The sequence below is a fragment of the Pelodiscus sinensis genome, chromosome 2 (genome assembly GCF_049634645.1).
Source record: "Pelodiscus sinensis isolate JC-2024 chromosome 2, ASM4963464v1, whole genome shotgun sequence".
Classification (NCBI taxonomy): Eukaryota; Metazoa; Chordata; order Testudines; family Trionychidae; genus Pelodiscus; species Pelodiscus sinensis.
This window is the reverse complement of record NC_134712.1, coordinates 1028317-1050849: the sequence shown is the minus strand read 5'-3', so window position 1 is coordinate 1050849 and position 22533 is coordinate 1028317. Positions and strand designations below refer to the sequence as shown.

Genomic DNA, 22533 nt, shown 5'->3' with positions numbered 1-22533 from the left:
CAAACCCATCAATGGAGAAGAGATCTTGGAGCTGCTGTCTGCAAATCTCTGCTGCGTGTCAGGTGGCCATCAAAAAAGCTGTCAGAGAACTGGGACTCATCAGAAAACAGATAGAAAATAAAGGCAGAAAATATCACATTGTCTCTGTATAAATCTTTATTGGAAGCTGGGCAGATTTGGTCACCCCATCGCAAAAGTGCTCCACTTAGGAAGGAACAATCAGTTTCACACACACAGAATAGGAAGTGTCTGTCTGGGAAGGAGTCTGGCAGAAAGGGATCTAGGGGTTAGAGTGGACCACAAGCTGAATACGAGTCAGCAGTGTGAGGCTGTTGCAAAGAAAGCAAATATGATTCTGGGCTGCATTAACAGGTGTGTTGTGAGCAAGACACGAGAAGTCATTCTTCCGCTCTACTCTGCGCTGGTTAGGCCTCAGTTGGAGTATTGTGGCCAGTTCTGGGCACCGCATTTCAAGAAGGATGTGGAGAAATTGGAAAGGGTCCAGAGAAGAGCAACGAGAATGATGAAAGGTCTAGAGAACATGACCTATGAAGGCAGGCTGAAGAAATTGGGTTTGTTTAGTTTAGAAAAGAGAAGACTGAGAGGGGACATGAGAGCGGTTTTCAGGTATCTAAAAGGGCGTCACAAGGAGGAGGGAGAAAACTTGTTCATCTTGGCCTCTGAGGATAGAACAAGAAGCAATGGGCCTAAACTGCAGCAAGGGAGGTTTAGGTTGGACATTAGGAAAAAGTTCCTACCTGTCAGGGTGGTGAAACACTGGAATAAATTGCCCAGGGAGGTTGTGGAATCCCCATCTCTGGAGATATTTAAGAGTAGGTTAGATAAATGTCTATCAGGGATGGTCTAGACAGTATTTGGTCCTGCCGTGAGGGCAGGGGACTGGACTCGATGACTCTCGAGGTCCCTTCCGGTCCTAGTATTCTATGCTTCTAACACAGATATATTGGATTTGGAAATAGAGCAGAGCAGCAGATATTATTAGGAGTCCTGAACACAATCCATGTCAGGAGTGAGTAAAATGACCAGGACTTTGCAGTTTGAAAAGAGGTGATTAAGGGGAAGCTCTATAAAATTATGACTGATGTGGGAAAATTGAATAAGGAGGTGTTATTTACTCCAACACAAGAACTAGGAGTCACTCAGTAAAATTAATAGATAGCAGATTTTTTTAAAAAAAAGTATTTATTCACTGTCAACCTATGGAACTCCTTGCTAGAGGATGCTGTAAAGGCCAAGACTATAACAGGGTTAAAAAAAGAACTAGATCCATTCACGGGGAATAGGCCCCTCAGTGGCTATTAGCCCATGTGGCCAGAGATCCAGAACCATGTTCTGTGTGTCCCTCACCTGTTTGCAAGAAGCTGGAAATCGGTGACAGGGGAGGGATCACTGGATGATTCCCTGTTCTGTTCACTCCCTCTGGGGCATCTGGCATTGGTCACTGTTGGCTGACAGGACACTGGGCTGGACAGACTTTTGGCCTGACCCCATCTGGCTGTTCTGAGGGTCTGACATTGCCCCTGCAGCAACCCACTAGACCCTACTGCCTTCCCTGAGCTGAGATAGAGCCCAGGAGTTCTAATGGGGTCCCTCCCCTCCGCAGAGTCAGTAGCAGAATAAGAATATATATGGCAATTTTAAACCTAGGGGCACGTCTACACTAGGGAACTATTTCGTAATTAGTACATTCAACTTAACTCCTGATTTAACAAAATGGAACTAGCGTGTCCACGCTACGGGGAGCCTCCTGTGACATAGCGGGGGTGCCGTCTACTGTGTCACCTTGTGTTTCTGCCTGTCTGTATTGTGGTGTGTGGTTCGCAGTGACTCACTCCAGGTGTGTATTGGCCCTAGACTCCTAAGGGCCAGCCTCAGAGGATAACTGTTCCCGGAGAATGAGACAAAGGGGTGTAGGCAGGGCTGCCTGGGGGGGCCAAGTGACCAGTTGCGGGGAGTGTGGGTTAGTCTCGGCTGGGTAGGATGAGGAGGGGACACTGGGAACCAGGAACGGGGGGGGGGGGGTTCAGGGCCCATGAGCCCTTCCCCCTGAGAGGAATGCAGCTGCCTGCTCCCGGGGCCTGTGCTACCGTCGCTCCTACGCTGCACCGTGTCCCTGAGAACCAATAAACCTTCGACTCTACTGGCCGCCCGAGAGTCCCCTCTGGCTGCAGACGGGGTGCAGGGTCGGGGCTCGCCGATGCGCCATTACACCTCAAAATGAGTCTGCGGCAGGCTCCATTACCGTGGACATGCTACCACAGACTCTGGGGAGTAATTCGTTTGAATGACTCTGGGGAGGAGCGATTTTGAAACAGCAGCACCGGACCACGCCCGCAACCGCTATTTCGGAATAACGCTTCCAGACTTAGCGCCACTCCTGAGGAAAAGCGGGAGTCCGGAGTTTGAATTAAGCGGCCCGTTATTTTGAAATAACAGGCTTGATAGTGTGGATGCTCCACTTGTAAGTTCGACTGGGGGGGGTCAGTGCTAAATACAGTCTTAGTGGAGACCAGGGCTGTCAGGGTGCAACCACACTGCACCCGCAGCGCGACACAGGCGTTGCAATTTGAGCTACACAAATGCTGTTGCTTATTTCCAGTCAGTTTCAAAATAGATCGCTCTTCCGAAGCGCCCCGTACTCCCGGGGGTGGGGTTTGCAGGGCCGTCGGACTAGCGAGCCTGTTCTATTTTGAAATAACGGGGGCGCCCAAAGACGGGGAACAGCAACTCCGGGCTACCCGAGCGTAGACGTCCCCTCAGTGACTTCCCACAAGGCGTCAAAACATGTCAGCAGGAGCGATGAGTGGATGGAATAGTTATAGGAATTCCCCAAGGGCTCCTCTCAGCTCACTGCTCAATATCTGCCAGGAAACTCGAGGAGGTGAGAGACACCTCTTCACAGCCGGAGCCAAATGCCACTGGAGCGACTGCAAAGAGGCTGGGAACGGGCAACAGGAAGATTCCTGGTTCTGTTCCCTCCCTCGGGGGCACCTGGCATTGGCCACCGCGGGCAGACAGGACCCTGCGCTGGATGGACCTTTGGCCTGACCCCGGCTGGCCGTTCTTGCGACATTTTAGGCAGGACCAAGCAGCAGCAGAGGCCCGCTCTGCAGGTGAAGATGATAGCTGGCTGGTCCTGCAGCGGGGGGTACCCCCAGTAGCCTTCACTGAAGGGCCAGGGGCTGGAGGCTGGGAGGTGGCGGGAGAGGGGAATGATCCGAGCGGATACGTTGCCGCGCTCTCTGCTTCCTGCTTCTCAGGGCTGGCCTTCGGGCAGTCGGCTTTCGCTTGCTCTCGCATCAGCCGGCCAGGCAGCGTGCACGAGGGAGCTGGGACACCGGCCTCGGGGGGGTGGCGGCGCAGACTCCCTGGCAAAGCCGGTGCCATGCGCTCCAGGGGACGCTGGGGGGTGGAGCGTGCCTGTCCCTGCAGAAGGCTGGCCGGGCTGGGGAGCGCTGCCTGTGATTGGAGGGCTGCCCTTGGCGGGCCCACACAAGGCTCCTTCCCGCGAGGTGCCTATCCAGCCCTTGCTCCCCGGCAGGCCACGCAGGTCCCCGGGCAGGGGCAGGTATGACCAGGGCGCCCCGTAGCCTCGCCTAGTTCAGCTAAACAGCCGGAGCCCCTGGAGTCTCACTGCCAGGCAAGGTTCCCTTCTCACCAGCCCCCTTGAACTGGGGCACCAGAGCCAGAGGCAGGATCCCAACAGCCCCTTCCACCTACCCGGCTGCCAGCTTCCTAGTAAGGCAACCCGCAGGGAGCCCCCGGAGCCCGCCGGCTTCTCTGGATCAGGCCCCTGTGGCCGTGGGCCCGCAGCGCATCCTGCATGGCCCCCGCTGCGCCCGGCCCAGGACTCCCGCCTTTCCGGCAACGCGGGCCCGATTGCCGCTGCTACCTGGCAGGTTTGTCCAGCCCAGTCTGAGGAACTGCCAGGGACGGTGACACCACAACCGCCCTGGGACCGTCCCCGAGCGCAGGCCCCGCAGCGTTGGGGGAGCTCCCAGGGACTCCAGCCCTGGCCTCACCCAGCAGGGGGCGCTGTGGGGAGAGGGGCAGGCGCGCCGGCTCGGGGTGCTCCCTGCTATCCTGCCCCAGTCTGTCCCAGCAGGGGGCGCTGTGGGGAGAGGGGCAGGCGCGCCGGCTCGGGGTGCTCCCTGCTGCTCTGCCCCGGTCTGTCCCAGCAGGGGGCGCTGTGGGGAGAGGGGCAGGCGCGCCGGCTCGGGGTGCTCCCTGCTGCTCTGCCCCGGTCTGTCCCAGCAGGGGGCGCTGTGGGGAGAGGGGCAGGCGCGCCGGCTCGGGGTGCTCCCTGCTGCTCTGCCCCGGTCTGTCCCAGCAGGGGGCGCTGTGGGGAGAGGGGCAGGCGCGCCGGCTCGGGGTGCTCCCTGCTGCTCTGCCCCGGTCTGTCCCAGCAGGGGGCGCTGTGGGGAGAGGGGCAGGCGCGCCGGCTCGGGGTGTTCCCTGCTGCTCTGCCCCGGTCTGTCCCAGCAGGGGGCGCTGTGGGGAGAGGGGCAGGCGCGCCGGCTCGGGGTGCTCCCTGCTGCTCTGCCCCGGTCTGTCCCAGCAGGGGGCGCTGTGGGGAGAGGGGCAGGCGCGCCGGCTCGGGGTGTTCCCTGCTGCTCTGCCCCGGTCTGTCCCAGCAGGGGGCGCTGTGGGGAGAGGGGCAGGCGCACCGGCTCGGGGTGCTCCTGGCTCACTTCTGCAGCAGGCAGACGCTGCCGCTCTCCTTGGCCGCGCAGGGTCTCACGGCGCGAGCCGGACGCTCTTTACCAATGAAATCCAGACCAGACTGTGTCCCCAGCAGCTCAGGTCACTCCCGACTTTATTGCCAAGCTCACAGAACAGGACCCGGAGCCGGTGCCCTGGTGGCCGGGATATCGGGAGAGCCGCCCGGGGTGGGCATGACGATGCAGCAGCTGGGTGTGAGCTCCCTGCCCCCTCTGACTCCTGCTCCTGGGGCTCAGGTCACACACCCCCACGCTTGTGAGCCAGCGGCCAGCCCAAGCCAGAACGGCCACCCTCCTCTTTGTGGCACGAGTCGGGCACCTGGGGCTCATACTCAGCTGTGCGTGGCCATGTCCAGCGTCCTGGCACCAGGGCAGGGCTAGCTCCCGGCACCAACGCAGGTCTGAGTGCAGCATCGAGCTCAGAAAAGCAGGTGGGGGGGGAGGTCTGGGCCTGCACCAGGACAGGCCGCGGCAGCACCGTCAAGTCAGACCCATTCTCAGCTACCGGGCTCTCTCACCCCGGCATGTATTTAAATAAACCCTCCATCATCTGTCTTCACTTTGCTAGGACCCCGGGCTCTCCCATCGCCGCTGCCCCCTTCTGGGGCCCAGGGGTCGCTGCCCCACCTCTCCGCTGCTGCGGGCCCCACATCTGGGCTTCATCGCAGGCTGGCCTGGCCCATCGCCCCGCACGACCCCCCTCTGGAGCTGAGGCAGCCCGGGAACCAGGCCCGTTCGCTGAGCCGAGCCAGCGGCTGCTCCAGGGCAGACCACGCGGCTGACACGGCCTCCCTCTCTGGCTAGCCGGCCTGCCTGGTCCACATGCTGGGGGGAGGGGATGTCCCCCACCTCCCATGCTCCTCAGTCCGGCCTGGTTTGAAATGTCCCTGGCGGGGAGTCACTCCCGCTAGTCACCCGAATTCCCCCTCCCTTAATCCCTCTCCCATGCTGCTCCCCTGTATCCGAAACAAGCTGCCTCTCCAGACAGCTGAGGGACAGGTGGCCTGTCGGACTCCCTCCAGCCCCAGGCACTGGCGCGCCACTCAGGAGCCACTCCTGACTCTGCCACCGCCTCCAGTGTGGCCTTGGGCAGCTCACTTAGTGACTCTGCACCCCTCATGCCCTGACACCACAGTGATGGGCATCGGAAAGGTGCTGAGCTTTGGCCTCAGTTTCTGCTACCGGGCACAGAGTGGGCAGGAACTGGGTTCCCGCCCCAACCTAGCTCTGCCAGTGCCCCGCCGTCCTGACCTTCCAACCTGCTGCTGTTCTAGCCCTGGGCTCCCCACCCAGCTCTGCGGGCGCCCGAATCCCGACCCGCAGCCTCTGTTGGGGCTCTCAGGATGGGGCTACTGAGCCAACATGTCCAGCCGGCTGGTCCTGCCCCTTAGCCCACCCCCCTCTGCTTCACGCCCGTGGGCACAAGCCCTGCAGCTGCTTCCGGTGGGCGCAGCTGGCAGAGACTACAGCTCCCAGCATGCCGTGCATCATCGGGGCCACAGGGCATGCTGGGGCCTGGGCTGCACCTGCGCAGGGTGGTTCCATCCATGTCCAGTAGGGGGCAGCCGCTGGGCTCCTGGCATGTGGCCACTGCTAGCCGCTGGCCGCTGTGGGCGCTGGGCAGTCTCACTCCCCCGGTTCTGGGCTGCCCACCGGCCGCTTCTGTCTCTTCCTGCTGGGCCGGGGGCCGGGCGCCTGGGGGAGGAAAGCGGAGATCAGACCCCCGCGGCTCACTGCCTGGGCCCCTCGGTCGGGGGCAGGGCCCTGCTGGGCCAGGAGCGGGGCCTCGCTGGCTGGGCCCTACAGGGATAACCCGCTGCCCCAGCCCTCGGGCCCAGCATCCCCCCTTACCTCCAGCGCCCGGGCCTGTTTGCTGGCTGGGAAGAAGTCGCTCAGCCTCCACTGCCTCCCGCCCGCCCCAGGCGCCTGCGGTGTGGGCTGGGCCCCTCCGGGCGCCTGCGGTGTGGGCTGGGCCCCTCCGGGCGCCTGCGGTGTGGGCTGGGCCTCTCCGGGCGCCTGCGGTGTGAGCTGGGTCCCTCCGGGCGCCTGCGGTGTGGGCTGGGCCCCTCCGGGTGTGGGCTGGGCCCCTCCGGGCGCCTGCGGTGTGAGCTGGGTCCCTCCGGGCGCCTGCGGTGTGAGCTGGGTCCCTCCGGGCGCCTGCGGTGTGGGCTGGGCCTCCCCGGGCGCCTGCGGTGTGGGCTGGGCCCCTCCGGGCGCCTGCGGTGTGGGCTGGGCCCCTCCGGGCGCCTGCGGTGTGAGCTGGGTCCCTCCGGGCGCCTGCGGTGTGGGCTGGGCCTCCCCGGGCGCCTGCGGTGTGGGCTGGGCCTCCCCGGGCGCCTGCGGTGTGGGCTGGGCCCCTCCGGGCGCCTGCGGTGTGGGCTGGGTCCCTCCGGGCGCCTGCGGTGTGGGCTGGGTCCCTCCGGGCGCCTGCGGTGTGGGCTGGGCCCCTCCGGGCGCCTGCGGTGTGGGCTGGGCCTCCCCGGGCGCCTGCGGTGTGGGCTGGGTCCCTCCGGGCGCCTGCGGTGTGGGCTGGGCCCCTCCGGGCGCCTGCGGTGTGGGCTGGGCCCCTCCGGGTGTGGGCTGGGCCTCCCCGGGCGCCTGCGGTGTGGGCTGGGCTCCTCCGGGCGCCTGCGGTGTGGGCTGGGCCTCCCCGGGCACTTGCGGTGTGGGCTGGGCCCCCCCGGGCGCTTGCGGTGTGGGCTGGGCCTCTCCGGGCGCCTGCGGTGTGGGCTGGGCCTCCCCGGGCACTTGCGGTGTGGGCTGGGCCCCCCCGGGCGCTTGCGGTGTGGGCTGGGCCCCTCCGGGCGCCTGCGGTGTGGGCTGGGCCTCCCCGGGCGCCTGTGGTGTGGGCTGGGCCCCTCCGGGCGCTTGTGGTGTGGGCTGGGCCCCTCCGGGCGCGGGCTGGGCCCCTCCGGGCGCTTGTGGTGTGGGCTGGGCCCCTCCGGGCGCTTGTGGTGTGGGCTGGGCCCCTCCGGGCGCGGGCTGGGCCCCTCCGGGCGCCTGCGGTGTGGGCTGGGCCCCTCCGGGCGCGGGCTGGGCCTCCCGCCACTTCTGCAGCCGCCGGCGGACCCGCACCTCGCTGCAAACAGAGCTGGGGTCAGGGCAGGGGGCAGGGCCTGGGGGCATCTGGCCCAGGGGCCCTATGGGGCAGGGGGACATCCAGGGGCGGCCGCTGGCCCAGGCGCCCGATGGTGACGGCCGTGCGGGCGGGGGCACCGATTGCACCGTCCCGCCTAGGGCGTCAGCGGCTGCAGCGGCCTCGGGCCGCGCCTGGGGACATCACAGCGAGAGGAACGGAAACCAGTGGGGGCGGGGGAGAATCCCCTAAGTGCCCCCCCACCGTGCCAGGCTCTCGGCGCTGCCAGGCCTGCGCTCAGCTGCCCCAGGCCAGGGGTGGCCGACTCGCCTGGGCACACGAGCCCCTGGCGCTGCGAGTGCCGACACCCAAGAGGGGCAGAGGAGGGGAGTCGGCCGGCACCCCAGAGCGAGCTCCATGGGGGGTGAAAGGTGCCGAGGGGGGAGCCCTGGAGACCCGGCCCCGTCTACACCCCACCTGCCTCCCGCCATCCCGCCCTGGCCCTCCAAGGCTGCTGGTGTCAGTCCAGTGGTTGCCGGGAAGGGGGAGCAGGAGCAGCTGCACAATGAACAGGGACCCCCGGCTCCTCCCACACAGGACCCCACATGCCCTAGCCCCCCCCCCCCCCCAGCAGCAGGACACTCACTTCATGTGCTTCTCATGGGCAAGGAACCGCACCAGCCCCTCCACGTCCGGGTCCCGCCACTCCAGCCTGACCAGGCCCGGGTCGGCCACCTCCGGCTGCAGGAAGAGCCGGCGCGCTCCCTCCAGGTCCCAGTGGGCGGGCAGCGGGTGCTTCTGCAGGAGCAACAGCTCACACGCCCGCCATGCCCCGTGCCCGACACGCTTTGGAGCCCAGCGCTGCCATGCGCCCACCTCTGGGGAGGGACCAGCAGTGGGTGACCCAGGGCGGGGTGGGGCTGGAGGCAGAGTGGAGTTACGGGAGCCGGGACAGCAGGGTGATGGCCAGAGGCCAAACGGCGGGGACCTCGGTGTTGTCTCTCGAGTAGCGGAGCTGCACCAGGCAGGCAGGGGGACGTGGCTGTTTCCTTCCCCCGGGGGGGCGAGGTTCCCCCTTCCTTGCCCATGTCTCAGGCCTGCCCCCTAGCTAGCCCCTGCGGTAGTCACGCCCCATTCCCACACAAACCCCGCCCCCTCGGCTCAGCCCCGCCCCCATGGCAAATCCCGCCCCCCTCGGCTCAGCCCCGCCCCCATGGCAAACCCCACCCCCACAGCTCAGCCCCGCCCCCATGGCAAACCCCGCCCCCACGGCATGGCTGGGTGGCTCACCTGCAGGTCGATGTTCTGGAGAACCCCCTCAATGGTGCCGTGTTGCTGCAGCAGCTTGAGGGCCTTCTTGGGGCCCAGCCGCCAGATCTTCCCACAGTAATCGCAGCCCAGCAGGATGCACAGGTCCACGAACTGCCCGGGACAGGCCCGGCCCGAGGAGAGGCAGCCGTCAGGCAGGGGACTGGGTCCCTGGCCCCCTTCCCAGAGCAGGGCCAGCCCGTGCCCCAGGGCCCAGCGCTCAGCCAAGCCCCGAGCAATGCAGGCCTGGCCCAGCCGCGCGTCACCGGGGTCCCTGCGGGCGTGAGAAGGGGGCCGGGCTGTGCGCGGTGGCGGGCGCTACTCCGACCGAGCTGTGCCCCCGTGCGAGGGAAGGCTGGAGCAGCTGGACTGTGACTCCCCGGGCAGGGGGGAGACCGGAACCAGGGACGTGCTGGTCTCCCGCGGACGGGTCGGCCCTGCCCCATGGGTGCACACCTGCTGTGGCCCACCAGCCCGGCCCGGGGGCTCCTCCCCCAGCTGAGATGCAGCTCAGAGACACGGCAGGCGGGGGCTGAAATCCCGGGGCAGGAGGGGACGGCGAGCTCCGTGCTGCCCGGCCCCTGCGGGGCAGGTTTCTTGGCATAAGCCAGGGCTCCCCAGCCCCGCCCGGGCCAGCCCTACCGCACGTGCGCAGCTCGCTTGGGACAAGCTTCCCTCCCCTTTGGGAACCTGAGACCGAGATCCTGGGTGCACCCGCGGTGCCCTGCCGGGGACGCTCCTGCCCTTTCCCCAGGCACGGCTGGGAACCGTCTGTCCCGGGCCGGCTGCAAGCCTGGACACTGGGTGAGATCGGCCGGTGGGTCCTTTGGGGCTGGGAGGATCCTGGGTGGCCCGGGGGGTGAGGGCCCAGCTTGCCCACAGGCAGGTCCCTGGGGGTCCGACACGGGGGGTGCCCCAGGGGCCTGGCCGCGACACCCTGGTCCAGCTGCTGTAGGGCCCGTGGAGCCCACACCCAGGGCTGGCTGGTGAAACCCAAGTGCAGAACCCACGGCCAGTGCGGGGCGGTGCCCGGGTGCCCTGCGACTGGCGCTCGTGCTCGGGACTCACAGCAGCAGCGTTACCCTGCTCGCAGCACGGACACCTCCCCGGCCCACCACAGCCTCTGGGCGACACGCGACCGGCCCCCGCAAAGGGACAGCCCCCCGGAACCCCCGCTCGCCACGAACCCACCAGCCAGCCCCACCTGCTCCTGCGTCAGCCCCAGCTTCCGCAGCACGGCCGGCAGGGAAATCTCTTCTACTTCGCTGCAAGAGAAGGGGGGCCGCGTGAGAGCCTGGGCAGTCGGCCCCTCCGAGCCCCCGCTACCCCCCCTTCTCCTGTGCCCCCCCGAGAGGTACAGCCGGCCCCACCGAGCCCCCCCTTACCCCCCTTCTCCTGTGCCCCCCCGAGAGGTACAGCCGGCCCCTCCGAGCCCCGCTGCCCCCCTTCTCCTGTGTCCCCCCGAGAGGTACAGCCGGCCCCTCCGAGCCCCGCTGCCCCCCTTCTCCTGTGCCCCCCCCGAGAGGTACAGCCGGCCCCTCCGAGCCCCCGCTGCCCCCCTTCTCCTGTGCCCCCCCGAGAGGTACAGCCGGCCCCTCCGAGCCCCCGCTGCCCCCCTTCTCCTGTGCGCCCCCGAGAGGTACAGCCGGCCCCTCCGAGCCCCCGCTGCCCCCTTCTCCTGTGCCCCCCCGAGAGGTACAGCCGGCCCCTCCGAGCCCCCGCTACCCCCCCTTCTCCTGTGCCCCCCCGAGAGGTACAGCCGGCCCCTCCGAGCCCCCGCTGCCCCCCTTCTCCTGTGCCCCCCCGAGAGGTACAGCCGGCCCCTCCGAGCCCCGCTGCCCCCCTTCTCCTGTGCCCCCCCGAGAGGTACAGCCAGCCCCTCCGAGCCCCCCCTGCCCCCCTTCTCCTGTGCCCCCCCGAGAGGTACAGTCAGCCCCTCCGAGCCCCCCCTGCCCCCCTTCTCCTGTGCCCCCCCGAGAGGTACAGCCGGCCCCTCCGAGCCCCCCCTGCCCCCCCTTCTCCTGTGCCCCCCCGAGAGGTACAGCCGGCCCCTCCGAGCCCCCACTGCCCCCCCTTCTCCTGTGCCCCCCCGAGAGGTACAGCCGGCCCCTCCGAGCCCCCCCTGCCCCCCTTCTCCTGTGCCCCCCCCGAGAGGTACAGCCGGCCCCTCCGAGCCCCCACTGCCCCCCCTTCTCCTGTGCCCCCCCGAGAGGTACAGCCGGCCCCTCCGAGCCCCCACTGCCCCCCCTTCTCCTGTGCCCCCCCCGAGAGGTACAGCCGGCCCCTCCGAGCCCCCCCTGCCCCCCTTCTCCTGTGCCCCCCCGAGAGGTACAGCCGGCCCCTCCGAGCCCCACTTCCCCCCCTTCTCCTGTGCCCCCCCGAGAGGTACAGCCAGCCCCTCCGAGCCCCGCTTCCCCCCCTTCTCCTGTGCCCCCCCGAGAGGTACAGCCGGCCCCTCCGAGCCCCCACTGCCCCCCCTTCTCCTGTGCCCCCCCCGAGAGGTACAGCCGGCCCCTCCGAGCCCCCACTGCCCCCCTTCTCCTGTGCCCCCCCGAGAGGTACAGCCAGCCCCTCCGAGCCCCCGCTGCCCCCCCTTCTCCTGTGCCCCCCCGAGAGGTACATCTGGCCCCTCCGAGCCCCGCTGCCCCCCTTCTCCTGTGCCCCACCGCGAGGTACAGCCGGCCCCTCCGAGCCCCCGCTTCCCCCCTTCTCCTGTGCCCCCCCCGAGAGGTATAGCCGGCCCCTCCGAGCCCCCGCTGCCCCCCCTTCTCCTGTGCCCCCCCGAGAGGTACAGCCGGCCCCTCCGAGCCCCCGCTTCCCCCCTTCTCCTGTGCCCCCCCGAGAGGTACAGCCGGCCCCTCCGAGCCCCCGCTGCCCCCCCTTCTCCTGTGCCCCCCCGAGAGGTACAGCCGGCCCCTCCGAGCCCCCGCTGCCCCCCCTTCTCCTGTGCCCCCCCCGAGAGGTACAGCCGGCCCCTCCGAGCCCCCACTGCCCCCCTTCTCCTGTGCCCCTCCGAGAGGTACAGCCGGCCCCTCCGAGCCCCCGCTGCCCCCCTTCTCCTGTGCCCCCCCGAGAGGTACAGCCAGCCCCTCCGAGCCCCCGCTTTCCCCCCTTCTTCTGTGCCCCCCCGAGAGGTACAGCCGGCCCCTCCGAGCCCCCGCTTCCCCCCTTCTCCTGTGCCCCCCCGAGAGGTACAGCCAGCCCCTCCGAGCCCCCGCTTTCCCCCCTTCTTCTGTGCCCCCCCGAGAGGTACAGCCGGCCCCTCCGAGCCCCCGCTTCCCCCCCTTCTCCTGTGCCCCCCCGAGAGGTACAGCCGGCCCCTCCGAGCCCCGCTTCCCCCCCTTCTCCTGTGCCCCCCGAGAGGTACAGCCGGCCCCTCCGAGCCCCGCTTCCCCCCATTCCTCTGTGGCCCCCCCGAGAGGTACAGCCGGCCCCTCCGAGCCCCCACTGCCCCCCTTCTCCTGTGCCCCCCCGAGAGGTACAGCCGGCCCCTCCGAGCCCCCGCTTCCCCCCCTTCTCCTGTGCCCCCCCCGAGAGGTACAGCCGGCCCCTCCGAGCCCCGCTTCCCCCCCTTCTCCTGTGCCCCCCGAGAGGTACAGCCGGCCCCTCCGAGCCCCGCTTCCCCCCCTTCTCCTGTGCCCCCCCGAGAGGTACAGCCGGCCCCTCCGAGCCCCGCTGCCCCCCCTTCTCCTGTGCCCCCCCGAGAGTACAGCCGGCCCCTCCGAGCCCCGCTTCCCCCCATTCCTCTGTGGCCCCCCCGAGAGGCATAGCCGGCCCCGGCCAAGTGCCCACCCCCACCCCTCCCCTGTGGTGCCAACAAGCGCGTCGTGCCCAGCGTGGCACAAACCCGGCCGAAGGCACCAATGTGCCCCTGGCCAGCAGGGGGATCCCAGGCCTACCCCAGGGAAGGCACCGACCCCCCACCTACGACCTGCCAGCTCCCTGCACCTCCCTCCGCTGGGGCCGCCAAACCCTCGAACAGCTGCGCCCCACGGGCACCGACAGGCGGCTCCGTCGCCCGCTCTGGAAGCCCTGCAGGGCGAGTTCCTGGGCGCTCCGGAGACCCAGCGCTTTCATCTGCCCCACCCCACGTTACCACCAGCCTGTCTGAGCAGCGCCCGCCCCAGGGCCAGATACAGGGCACAGCCGCCTCCCCGCTCCGGCTCGAGGTCCTGGCTGCTGCTCCCCAGGGCGGCGTGGGCCCCGATGGCCCGTCTCGGGGGGGCGGCCAGGGTGAGCGGAGTGTCCACCCCCCAGTCTCTCCGAGAGCCCCCGGGGCATGCAGGGGTCCCCGATGCAGGGCTTCCCCCCGGCTTTACTCGAACCTGTTTGCTTGGCCCAGCTTCCCCATGGATCCTGCCCGCTCTGTACCCGCGGCGCCATTCCCCTCCCCGGATCGGCGTGCCGCCTGCGAGCCTTGCCCGCCAGGCTTCTCGGCCGCCTTCCCGCTGGCTGATCCAAATATTGGTACAGGGCCACGAACGGGGCCCCACGGCCTCCCCCTCCGCACGTCTGCTCCCGGCTGGATTGCGCTGGCTTGGCACCGCGACGCGCGGGGCGAAGCCAAACGCTGCCCAGGATCCCCAGCACGTTACGCCCACGACACTGGGGCCCCCGGCTCGTCCGCAAGGACCCCACGCTGGCGGGCCGGCAGCTACTTGCCACCGAGCCCCGGGGGGCTGGCGCTAAAACCCCCTCCAGTGACTGACCATCTCTCGGCTCCATCCCCGGCCAGCACAGCGTCAGCCCGGCCCCGTTCGGAGCTGCCAACTCCCCCTCGCGTCTCCGGCCCGTCCCCCAGCAGGGCTCAGTGCGGCCACGGCCACGGCCCCTTCCCTGCCCCCACCACTCACCCTCTGGCCTTGCAGTTCACGTGGCGGATCAGGCGGAGGCTCCCGAACGGCAGCGCGTCCATGTCCTCCGTGGCCGTGCCCCAAACCCTGCCAGACTTCACCAGAGCGGCGCAGGTGGCTTCTGCCTCTGCCGGAGCCTGCGCACGGGGACGGAGAGCGGCTCGGCTGGCATCCGCCTGGGCACCGTGCCCCCCCCCCGAACGGCCCACGGCCCCTTTGCCCCCTGCCTGCTCAGACCAGCTGCCACTGCTTCCTTGAAACCATAGGACAAGGGTTCGCGTCCCTCCCGCCAGCACTTTGAGTAGGCCCTAGATAAACACCTCCCTCTCCCCCAGCCGTACCCTGCAGCTGTCGCATCCAGCAAGCGTGGGCCTTCTCCCTTTCTCCTGGGGAGCCCAGGCAGCTCCCTGCCACCGGCCCCGCCCCTCTGCCACCGGCCCCGCCCCTCTGCCACCGGCCCCGTCCCCACGCTCCCCGCCCCACGTTACCTGCACACACGGCACTCCCAGGTAGTGCAGCAGGGTCTCGCAGTCCTGCCTCAGGGGCTGCTGCTGGCTTGCAGGCAGGCAGGACCCTGGAACCAGCAAGGAATGGAGGTCAGGGGGTGCGGCCGCGGTGGGGACCCCACCCCCGTGCCCAGATACAGTGGCTCCTGCTGCTGCAAACAGGCACTGCATGACCCAGGGGCTCAGGCCCATAGCCGCACGTTCACCTGCAGCGTCTCCCCTCGCCCTGGCAGCTTCCGCCCGCCTGGCCAGCTGCAAGGAAAGGAGGATTAGTTCCAGGGATCTGTCCCCCCCCCCCCAGGCATCCTACACATGTCTCAAGCCAGGCCTGCAGCGCCCCCCGCTGGCTGGGACAGAGATCTGCTGTGTATCCTCACCCCCCCCCCCCACTGCTGCAGCACCCCCTGCTGGCTGGGACAGAGATCTGCTGTGTATCCTCACCCCCCCCCCATTGCTGCAACGCCCCCTGCTGGCTGGGACAGAGATCTGCTGTGTATCCTCACCCCCCCCCCCCACTGCTGCAGCACCCCCTGCTGGCTGGGACAGAGATCTGCTGTGTATCCTCACCCCCCCCCCATTGCTGCAACGCCCCCTGCTGGCTGGGACAGAGATCTGCTGTGTATCCTCACCCCCCCCCCCACTGCTGCAGCGCCCCCTGCTGGCTGGGACAGAGATCTGCTGTGTATCCTCACCCCCACTCCACTCCACCCCACTGCTGACTAGCACAGAGAAAGATCTGCTGTGTATCCCCCCCACTCTGCAGCGCCCCCTCCTGGCTGGGACAGAGATCTGCTGTGTATCCTCACCCCCCCCCCCACTGCTGCAGCACCCCCTGCTGGCTGGGACAGAGATCTGCTGTGTATCCTCACCCCCCCCCCCACTGCTGCAGCGCCCCCTGCTGGCTGGGACAGAGATCTGCTGTGTATCCTCACCCCCCCCCCCCACTGCTGCAGCACCCCCTGCTGGCTGGGACAGAGATCTGCTGTGTATCCTCACCCCCACTCCACTCCACCCCACTGCTGACTAGCACAGAGAAAGATCAGCTGTGTATCCCCCCCACTCTGCAGCGCCCCCTCCTGGCTGGGACAGAGATCTGCTGTGTAGCCCTGCCCCCCCCCCCACTGCTGCAGCACCCCCACGGTTGTTCTGCCCCCTCTGCCCTGTTGAAGGATCTCACAGGGGTAGCAAGAGCTCGGTCTGACAATGCTCCGCCTGGGGCCGCCTGCCTGTAAATGGCCTAACAACAAGCGCTCTCTGCCTAGAATCTAGGGCAGCCCTAGGCCCAGCCCCCCTCCCCCTGCGCTGCTACCAAACATCCCAGCAGGCCGCTGGTACCCACCAGGGGCTGTTTGAGGTCAGGGGGCCGCCCGTCAAACACGAACACCGGGAGGACGCCGTTTTCCAGGAGATGCAGCGTTCGGTAAAAGAGCCCCTGCAAGTGACTGAGACAAGGAGCCGGGCAGCCAGGCACCTCCCGCTGCCACTCGTGCGTGGGCCACGTGGGACAGAGCGAGGCAGGGGGGCAGGAGGCACCGCTGGGGCAGAGCGTGGGGGGGGCAGATCAAGGGGGGGCGGGGGAGGCACCACTGGGGCAGAGCGTGGGGGGGCAGACCAAGGGGGGGCGGGGGAGGCACCGCTGGGGCAGAGCGTGGGGGGCGGGGGAGGCACCGCTGGGGCAGAGCGTGGGGGGCGGGGGAGGCACCACTGGGGCAGAGCGTGGGGGGCGGGGGAGGCACCGCTGGGGCAGAGCGTGGGGGGCGGGGGAGGCACCGCTGGGGCAGAGCGTGGGGGGCGGGGGAGGCACCGCTGGGGCAGAGCGTGGGGGGCGGGGGAGGCACCGCTGGGGCAGAGAGTGGGGGGCGGGGGAGGCACCGCTGGGGCAGAGAGTGGGGGGCGGGGGAGGCACCGCTGGGGCAGAGAGTGGGGGGCGGGGGAGGCACCGCTGGGGCAGAGAGTGGGGGGCGGGGGAGGCACCACTGGGGCAGAGAGTGGGGGGCGGGGGAGGCACCGCTGGGGCAGAGAGTGGGGGGCGGGGGAGGCACCGCTGGGGCAGAGAGTGGGGGGCGGGGGAGGCACCGCTGGGGCAGAGCGTGGGGGGCGGGGGAGGCACCGCTGGGGCAGAGCGTGGGGGGGGGGCAGAGCGTGGGGGGCGGGGGAGGCACCGCTGGGGCAGAGCGTGGGGGGCGGGGGAGGCACCGCTGGGGCAGAGCGTGGGGGGCGAGGGAGGCAGCGCTGGGGCAGAGCGTGGGGGGCGGGGGAGGCACCGCTGGGGCAGAGAGTGGGGGGCGGGGGAGGCACCACTGGGGCAGAGAGTGGGGGGCGGGGGAGGCACCGCTGGGGCAGAGCGTGGGGGGCGGGGGAGGCACCTCTGGGGCAGAGCGTGGGGGGCGGGGGAGGCACCGCTGGGGCAGAGCGTGGGGGGCGGGGGAGGCAGCGCTGGGGCAGAGCGTGGGGGGCGGGGGAGGCAGCGCTGGGGCAGAGCGTGGGGGGCGGGGGAGGCACCGCTGGGGCAGAGCGTGGGGGGCGGGGGAGGCACCGCTGGGGCAGAGCGTGGGGGGCGGGGGAGGCACCACTGGGGCAGAGCGTGGGGGGGCAGACCAAGGGGGGGCGGGGGAGGCACCGCTGGGGCAGAGCGTGGGGGGCGGGGGAGGCACCACTGGGGCAGAGCATGGGGGGGGCAGACCAAGGGGGGGCGGGGGAGGCACCGCTGGGGCAGAGCGTGGGGGGGCAGACCAAGGGGGGGCGGGGGAGGCATCGCTGGGGCAGAGCGTGGGGGGGGGCAGAGCGTGGGGGGCGGGGGAGGCACCGCTGGGGCAGAGCGTGGGGGGCGGGGGAGGCACCGCTGGGGCAGAGCGTGGGGGGCGGGGGAGGCACCGCTGGGGCAGAGCGTGGGGGGGGGCAGAGCGTGGGGGGCGGGGGAGGCACCGCTGGGGCAGAGCGTGGGGGGCGAGGGAGGCAGCGCTGGGGCAGAGCGTGGGGGCCGGGGGAGGCACCGCTGGGGCAGAGCGTGGGGGGCGGGGGAGGCACCGCTGGGGCAGAGCGTGGGGGGCGGGGGAGGCACCACTGGAGCAGAGCGTGGGGGCCGGGGGAGGCACCGCTGGGGCAGAGAGTGGGGGGCGGGGGAGGCACCGCTGGGGCAGAGAGTGGGGGGCGGGGGAGGCACCGCTGGGGCAGAGCGTGGGGGGCGGGGGAGGCACCGCTGGGGCAGAGCGTGGGGGCCGGGGGAGGCACCGCTGGGGCAGAGCGTGGGGGGCGGGGGAGGCAGCGCTGGGGCAGAGCGTGGGGGGCGGGGGAGGCACCGCTGGGGCAGAGCGTGGGGGGCGGGGGAGGCACCGCTGGGGCAGAGCGTGGGGGGCGAGGGAGGCACCGCTGGGGCAGAGCGTGGGGGGCGGGGGAGGCACCGCTGGGGCAGAGCGTGGGGGGCGGGGGAGGCACCGCTGGGGCAGAGCGTGGGGGGCGGGGGAGGCACCGCTGGGGCAGAGCGTGGGGGGCGGGGGAGGCACCGCTGGGGCAGAGAGTGGGGGGCGGGGGAGGCACCGCTGGGGCAGAGCGTGGGGGGCGGGGGAGGCACCGCTGGGGAAGAGCGTGGGGGCCGGGGGAGGCACCGCTGGGGCAGAGCGTGGGGGGCGGGGGAGGCACCGCTGGGGCAGAGCGTGGGGGGCGGGGGAGGCACCGCTGGGGCAGAGCGTGGGGGCCGGGGGAGGCACCGCTGGGGTAGCAGCACTCACCTGATGTTCTCCCCGTTGCGGTTGAAGATCTTCGGCATGGCCGTGCGGAACTGGTAAATGGCGATGGATGCGTCCAGGGCTATGACGCGGCCTGGGCAGCCAAGTGGAACAGCCGGGTCATTCCCCCAGGAATGGGCCTAGCCCCCTGCCCCAGCCAGTCCCAAGCGGTTGGCTCCTCTGGCACTGCCCCAGGGACTCTCACTCAACTCTTCCATGCCACCTCCCGGGGAACCTTCCCCATTCACCCCCTGCCCAATTTCCTGGGGTGTCCCCAACCGCCACCAAGCCCCCCCGCACCCTTCTCTGCTCTGAATCTCCAGCTGCCCCCAGGTCCCTGCGCGAGGGTCAGCAGGAGGGGCTGTTCCTCCAGATGGGGAAAGAGCGGGGGAGGGGGCTCACCCCGATACTGCTGCAGCGGGAATGAGCTCATGGCCTCCGCAGCCTCCTCCTTAATCACATCCGCCAGCCTGCTGATGCCCATGGGGAGCTCCAGGGGCTGGGCACAGAACGGGGGCGCTGGGGGCACGGATGGGGAGCCCCGGGGGCCGGGCGCAGAACGGGGGCGCTGGGGGCACGGATGGGGAGCCCCGGGGGCCGGGCACAGAACGGGGGCGCTGGGGGCACGGATGGGGAGCCCCGGGGGCCGGGCACAGAACGGGGGCGCTGGGGGCAGGGATGGGGAGCCCCGGGGGCCGGGCACAGAACGGGGGCGCTGGGGGCACGGATGGGGAGCCCTGGGGGCCGGGCACAGAACGGGGGCGCTGGGGGCACGGATGGGGAGCCCCGGGGGCCGGGCACAGAACGGGGGCGCTGGGGGCACGGATGGGGAGCCCCGGGGGCCGGGCACAGAACGGGGGCGCTGGGGGCACGGATGGGGGAGCCCCGGGGGCCGGGCACAGAACGGGGGCGCTGGGGGCACGGATGGGGGAGCCCCGGGGGCCGGGCACAGAACGGGGGCGCTGGGGGCACGGATGGGGGAGCCCCGGGGGCCGGGCACAGAACGGGGGCGCTGGGGGCAGGGATGGGGAGCCCCGGGGGCCGGGCACAGAACGGGGGCGCTGGGGGCACGGATGGGGGAGCCCCGGGGGCCGGGCACAGAACGGGGGCGCTGGGGGCAGGGATGGGGAGCCCCGGGGGCCGGGCACAGAACGGGGGCGCTGGGGGCACGGATGGGGGAGCCCCGGGGGCCGGGCACAGAACGGGGGCACTGGGGGCACAGATGGGGGAGCCCCAGGAGCCGGGCACAGAACGGGGGCGCTGGGGGCACGGATGGGGAGCCCCGGGAGCCGGGCACAGAACGGGGGCGCTGGGGGCAGGGATGGGGAGCCCCGGGGGCCAGGCACAGAACGGGGGCGCTGGGGGCACGGATGGGGAGCCCCTGGGGCCGGGCACAGAACAGGGGCGCTGGAGGCACAGATGGGGGAGCCCCGGGGGCCGGGCACAGAACAGGGGCGCTGGGGGCACGGATGGGGAGCCCCGGGGGCCGGGCACAGAACGGGGGCGCTGGGGGCACGGATGGGGAGCCCCGGGGGCCGGGCACAGAACGGGGGCGCTGGGGGCACGGATGGGGAGCCCCAGGGGCCGGGCACAGAACGGGGGCGCTGGGGGCAGGGATGGGGAGCCCCGGGGGCCGGGCACAGAACAGGGGCGCTGGGGGCACGGATGGGGAGCCCCGGGGGCCGGGCACAGAACGGGGGCACTGGGGGCACAGATGGGGGAGCCCCGGGGGCCGGGCACAGAACGGGGGCGCTGGGGGCACGGATGGGGGAGCCCCGGGGGCCGGGCACGGAACGGGGGCGCTGGGGGCACGAATGGGGGAGCCCCGGGGGCCGGGCACAGAACGGGGGCGCTGGGGGCACGGATGGGGGAGCCCCTGGAGCCGGGCACAGAACGGGGGCGCTGGGGGCACGGATGGGGGAGCCCCGGGGGCCGGGCACAGAACGGGGGCGCTGGGGGCAGGGATGGGGAGCCCCGGGGGCCGGGCACAGAACGGGGGCGCTGGGGCACGGATGGGAAGCTCCGGGGGCCGGGCACAGAACGGGGGCGCTGGGGCACGGATGGGAAGCTCCGGGGGCCGGGCACGGAGAAGCGGGCGGCAGACGCTCCCCAGAACAGGGGACACAGACGGGGCAGCCCCAGGCACGCAGCGGAGCTCAGAGCAGGGTCCAGAGGCCGTAGCGCGGCCCCTGGTTCCGGGCTCACTCAGAGCCGATCACGGCCAGCGGCAGTCACAGCAGTCGGAACAGGCGCAGCTCGTGGCTGGAGTGGGCGCAGCGCACGGGGAGCCAGACCCGGATCGTTGGGGGCGCGGGGTCGGGGAGCCAGGCCCGGATCGCGAGGGAAGCCGGGCCGGAGGCGGAGCGCAAGGGGAACGGGGGCGGGCTGGTTGGGGAGGAGCCGGGCAGGGCCGAGCAAGCCTTGGAGCCGGTGGGGGGAGGGCGCAAGCCGGAGCGCACGGAGAGCTGAGCTGGAGCGGCCCGGAGCGCACAGGGGTCGGGGCGGGTGGCTAGCGGGGCGGAGCGGGGCGGAGCGGGGTTTGGAGCCGGAGCGCTCGGGGAGCTGAGCTGGAGCGGCCAGGAGCGCACAGGGGTCGGGTGGCTAGCGGGGCGGGGCGGGGTTTGGAGCCGGAGCGCACGGAGAGCTGAGCTGGAGCGGCCCGGAGCGCACAGGGGGCGGGGCGGGGCGGGTGGCTAGCGGGGCGGGGCGGGGTTTGGAGCCGGAGCGCTCGGGGAGCTGAGCTGGAGCGGCCCGGAGCGCACAGGGGTCGGGGCGGGTGGCTAGCGGGGCGGAGCGGGGTTTGGAGCCGGAGCGCTCGGGGAGCGGGGCTGCGCCGTGCCGGTACCTCCCGGAGGCTGGGCGAAGAGCCGGCCGGGGCCGAGCGCCTCCGCGCAGGGGGCTGCAGCAGCCCAAGGCCTGGCCTGCGCGGACAGATCCCAGCAGCCCAACGCCCGGGGCGCCTCGGCTGCGGGGTGCTTGGTGCCCCGCGGGGGGCCCGTCGGACGCTGCTGCAAGGAGCTGCTCCCGGAAGTGGCCCAGGCCCAGAGGCAGCGGCGCTGTGCGCGGGGTGCTCCCGGCGCTGTGCTCAGACCTGGCAGGTCCGGTCTGACGGCTCAGAGCCGCCCCTGCAGCGCCCGCCGCCCGGCCTCGCGGATTTCCACAGGCCCAGAGGGTTGCCATGGGCAGGGGCGGCCCTAGACGAGCTGCCAGCAACTGGTGCCCTAGGCGAACCGTGCAATCGGCCCCCCTCCAGCCCCTCAATGATATTGCACCACCATGTGGCGCCCCATTTCACTTGGCGACCCCCTAGTCCGCCTCTATGGACGGGCGGCCCCTGGCCATGGGTCAGGCTTCTCTCCCAGGGCTCCAGCTGCGGGTCAGTCGCCAGGGAGCCCAGCTCACAATTGCTGCCCGCACTGCCCTGGGCTTTCTTCGGGGAGTTTTGCACTGTTGGGTGGGGTTCAATTTGTGGTGCAAAGCGCCCCCCCCATGCGTCATCCCTCGCAGCCCTGCCAAGTGCTCTCTCCAAGCAGAGGAGAGGGGGGCCTGGTCCCTCAGTCGCTCTGTGGTAATGGGTTTCCTGCTGCCCCGATGCCTGTCCCAGGGTTGAGACACCCTCACCCTCCGGCAACTCACAGACCAAGCGGTGCCCGGCGCACCCTCTGGCCCAGTGGGTAGCAAATGCAGAGGGAGGGCGTCAGACGAGGCAGGCTGCATGTAGCCCAGTCAACTAATTGACTAGTCCACGGTTAGTGAAGAAGCAGGGGAGCTGCCGCGGGGTTCGCTTCCAGCCCGGGGAGCTAACCCCGCTGCAGCTCTGCCTTTTAAATGTATTAAGAGCCAGCAGGCCCGTAACAGGTGTAAAAGGCTGAAATGTAGGAGTGGGGACCTGGGCCAGCTGATTCCCAGCTCACGCTGGGTGCCCCCCCCACACTGTGCTTTAGCCGTTTAAATGTATTAAGAGCCTCACTTACGCCCAGTCCCCACTACCCCGTGTCCCCTGCGGATATGGCGCTGGGGGAACCGGCTTTTAACCTGCTCTCCCCCTACCCCCGGTGCTGTCTCTGGTAGATCCTGCCTCCCTTCCGTCTGCACTGCGGCTGGATTGCCATCCAGGTTGGGCACCTGAGCCAATGTCACTGCCCCCCAGCCAACCCCTGAGTAGGCCGTGCAGCCACCAGCAGCGGCACAGAAGAGAGGGAGGCGGTGCCATGCCTGGCCACCCTGCCTTCTGCACAGCTGCTGGAGTTGGCGCTGCCTTTGCAGCTGCCCTCATTGGCAGACTGAGCTTCCACCGGCAGGGGCGCAGCAGGCGGGACAGCA

The 22533-nt window shown here is 70.2% G+C and overlaps 1 protein-coding gene across 2 annotated transcripts; it reads right to left on the bottom strand.

Annotated features, from left to right (window-relative positions):
• Positions 1–4809: 4809 nt before the first annotated feature.
• LOC142826894 (flap endonuclease 1-like) lies at positions 4810–20723 on the bottom strand. 2 transcript variants are annotated; one of them, XM_075919926.1, is made up of 12 exons: positions 18613–20425; positions 18214–18304; positions 15825–15927; positions 14692–14737; positions 14468–14553; positions 13980–14116; positions 10331–10391; positions 9109–9240; positions 8465–8616; positions 7731–7821; positions 6594–7388; positions 4810–6437 (listed from the first exon to the last, which is right to left on the bottom strand). In XM_075919926.1, exons 1-12 carry the CDS (start codon positions 18692–18694, stop codon positions 6369–6371), a joined length of 1845 nt encoding a protein of 614 aa, XP_075776041.1. In that variant the 5' UTR covers positions 18695–20425; the 3' UTR covers positions 4810–6368. The 2 variants fall into 2 exon arrangements, with proteins under 2 accessions (XP_075776041.1, XP_075776042.1); XM_075919927.1 differs by having other exon boundaries at positions 14468–14737; positions 18613–20723.
• Between the last annotated feature and the right edge of the window lie 1810 nt (positions 20724–22533).

Bases quoted from the DNA above. Each gene is read 5' to 3' on its own strand.
- LOC142826894 (XM_075919927.1), bottom strand. From the start codon at position 18,694: ATGGGCATCAGCAGGCTGGCGGATGTGATTAAGGAGGAGGCTGCGGAG. The intron at 9,241-10,330 runs GTGGGGCTGGCT...TGTCCCGGGCAG, and splicing joins TGGGGCTGACGCAGGAGCAG to TTCGTGGACCTGTGCATCCT. The intron at 8,617-9,108 runs GTGAGCCACCCA...TTGCTCCTGCAG, and splicing joins TCCAGAACATCGACCTGCAG to AAGCACCCGCTGCCCGCCCA.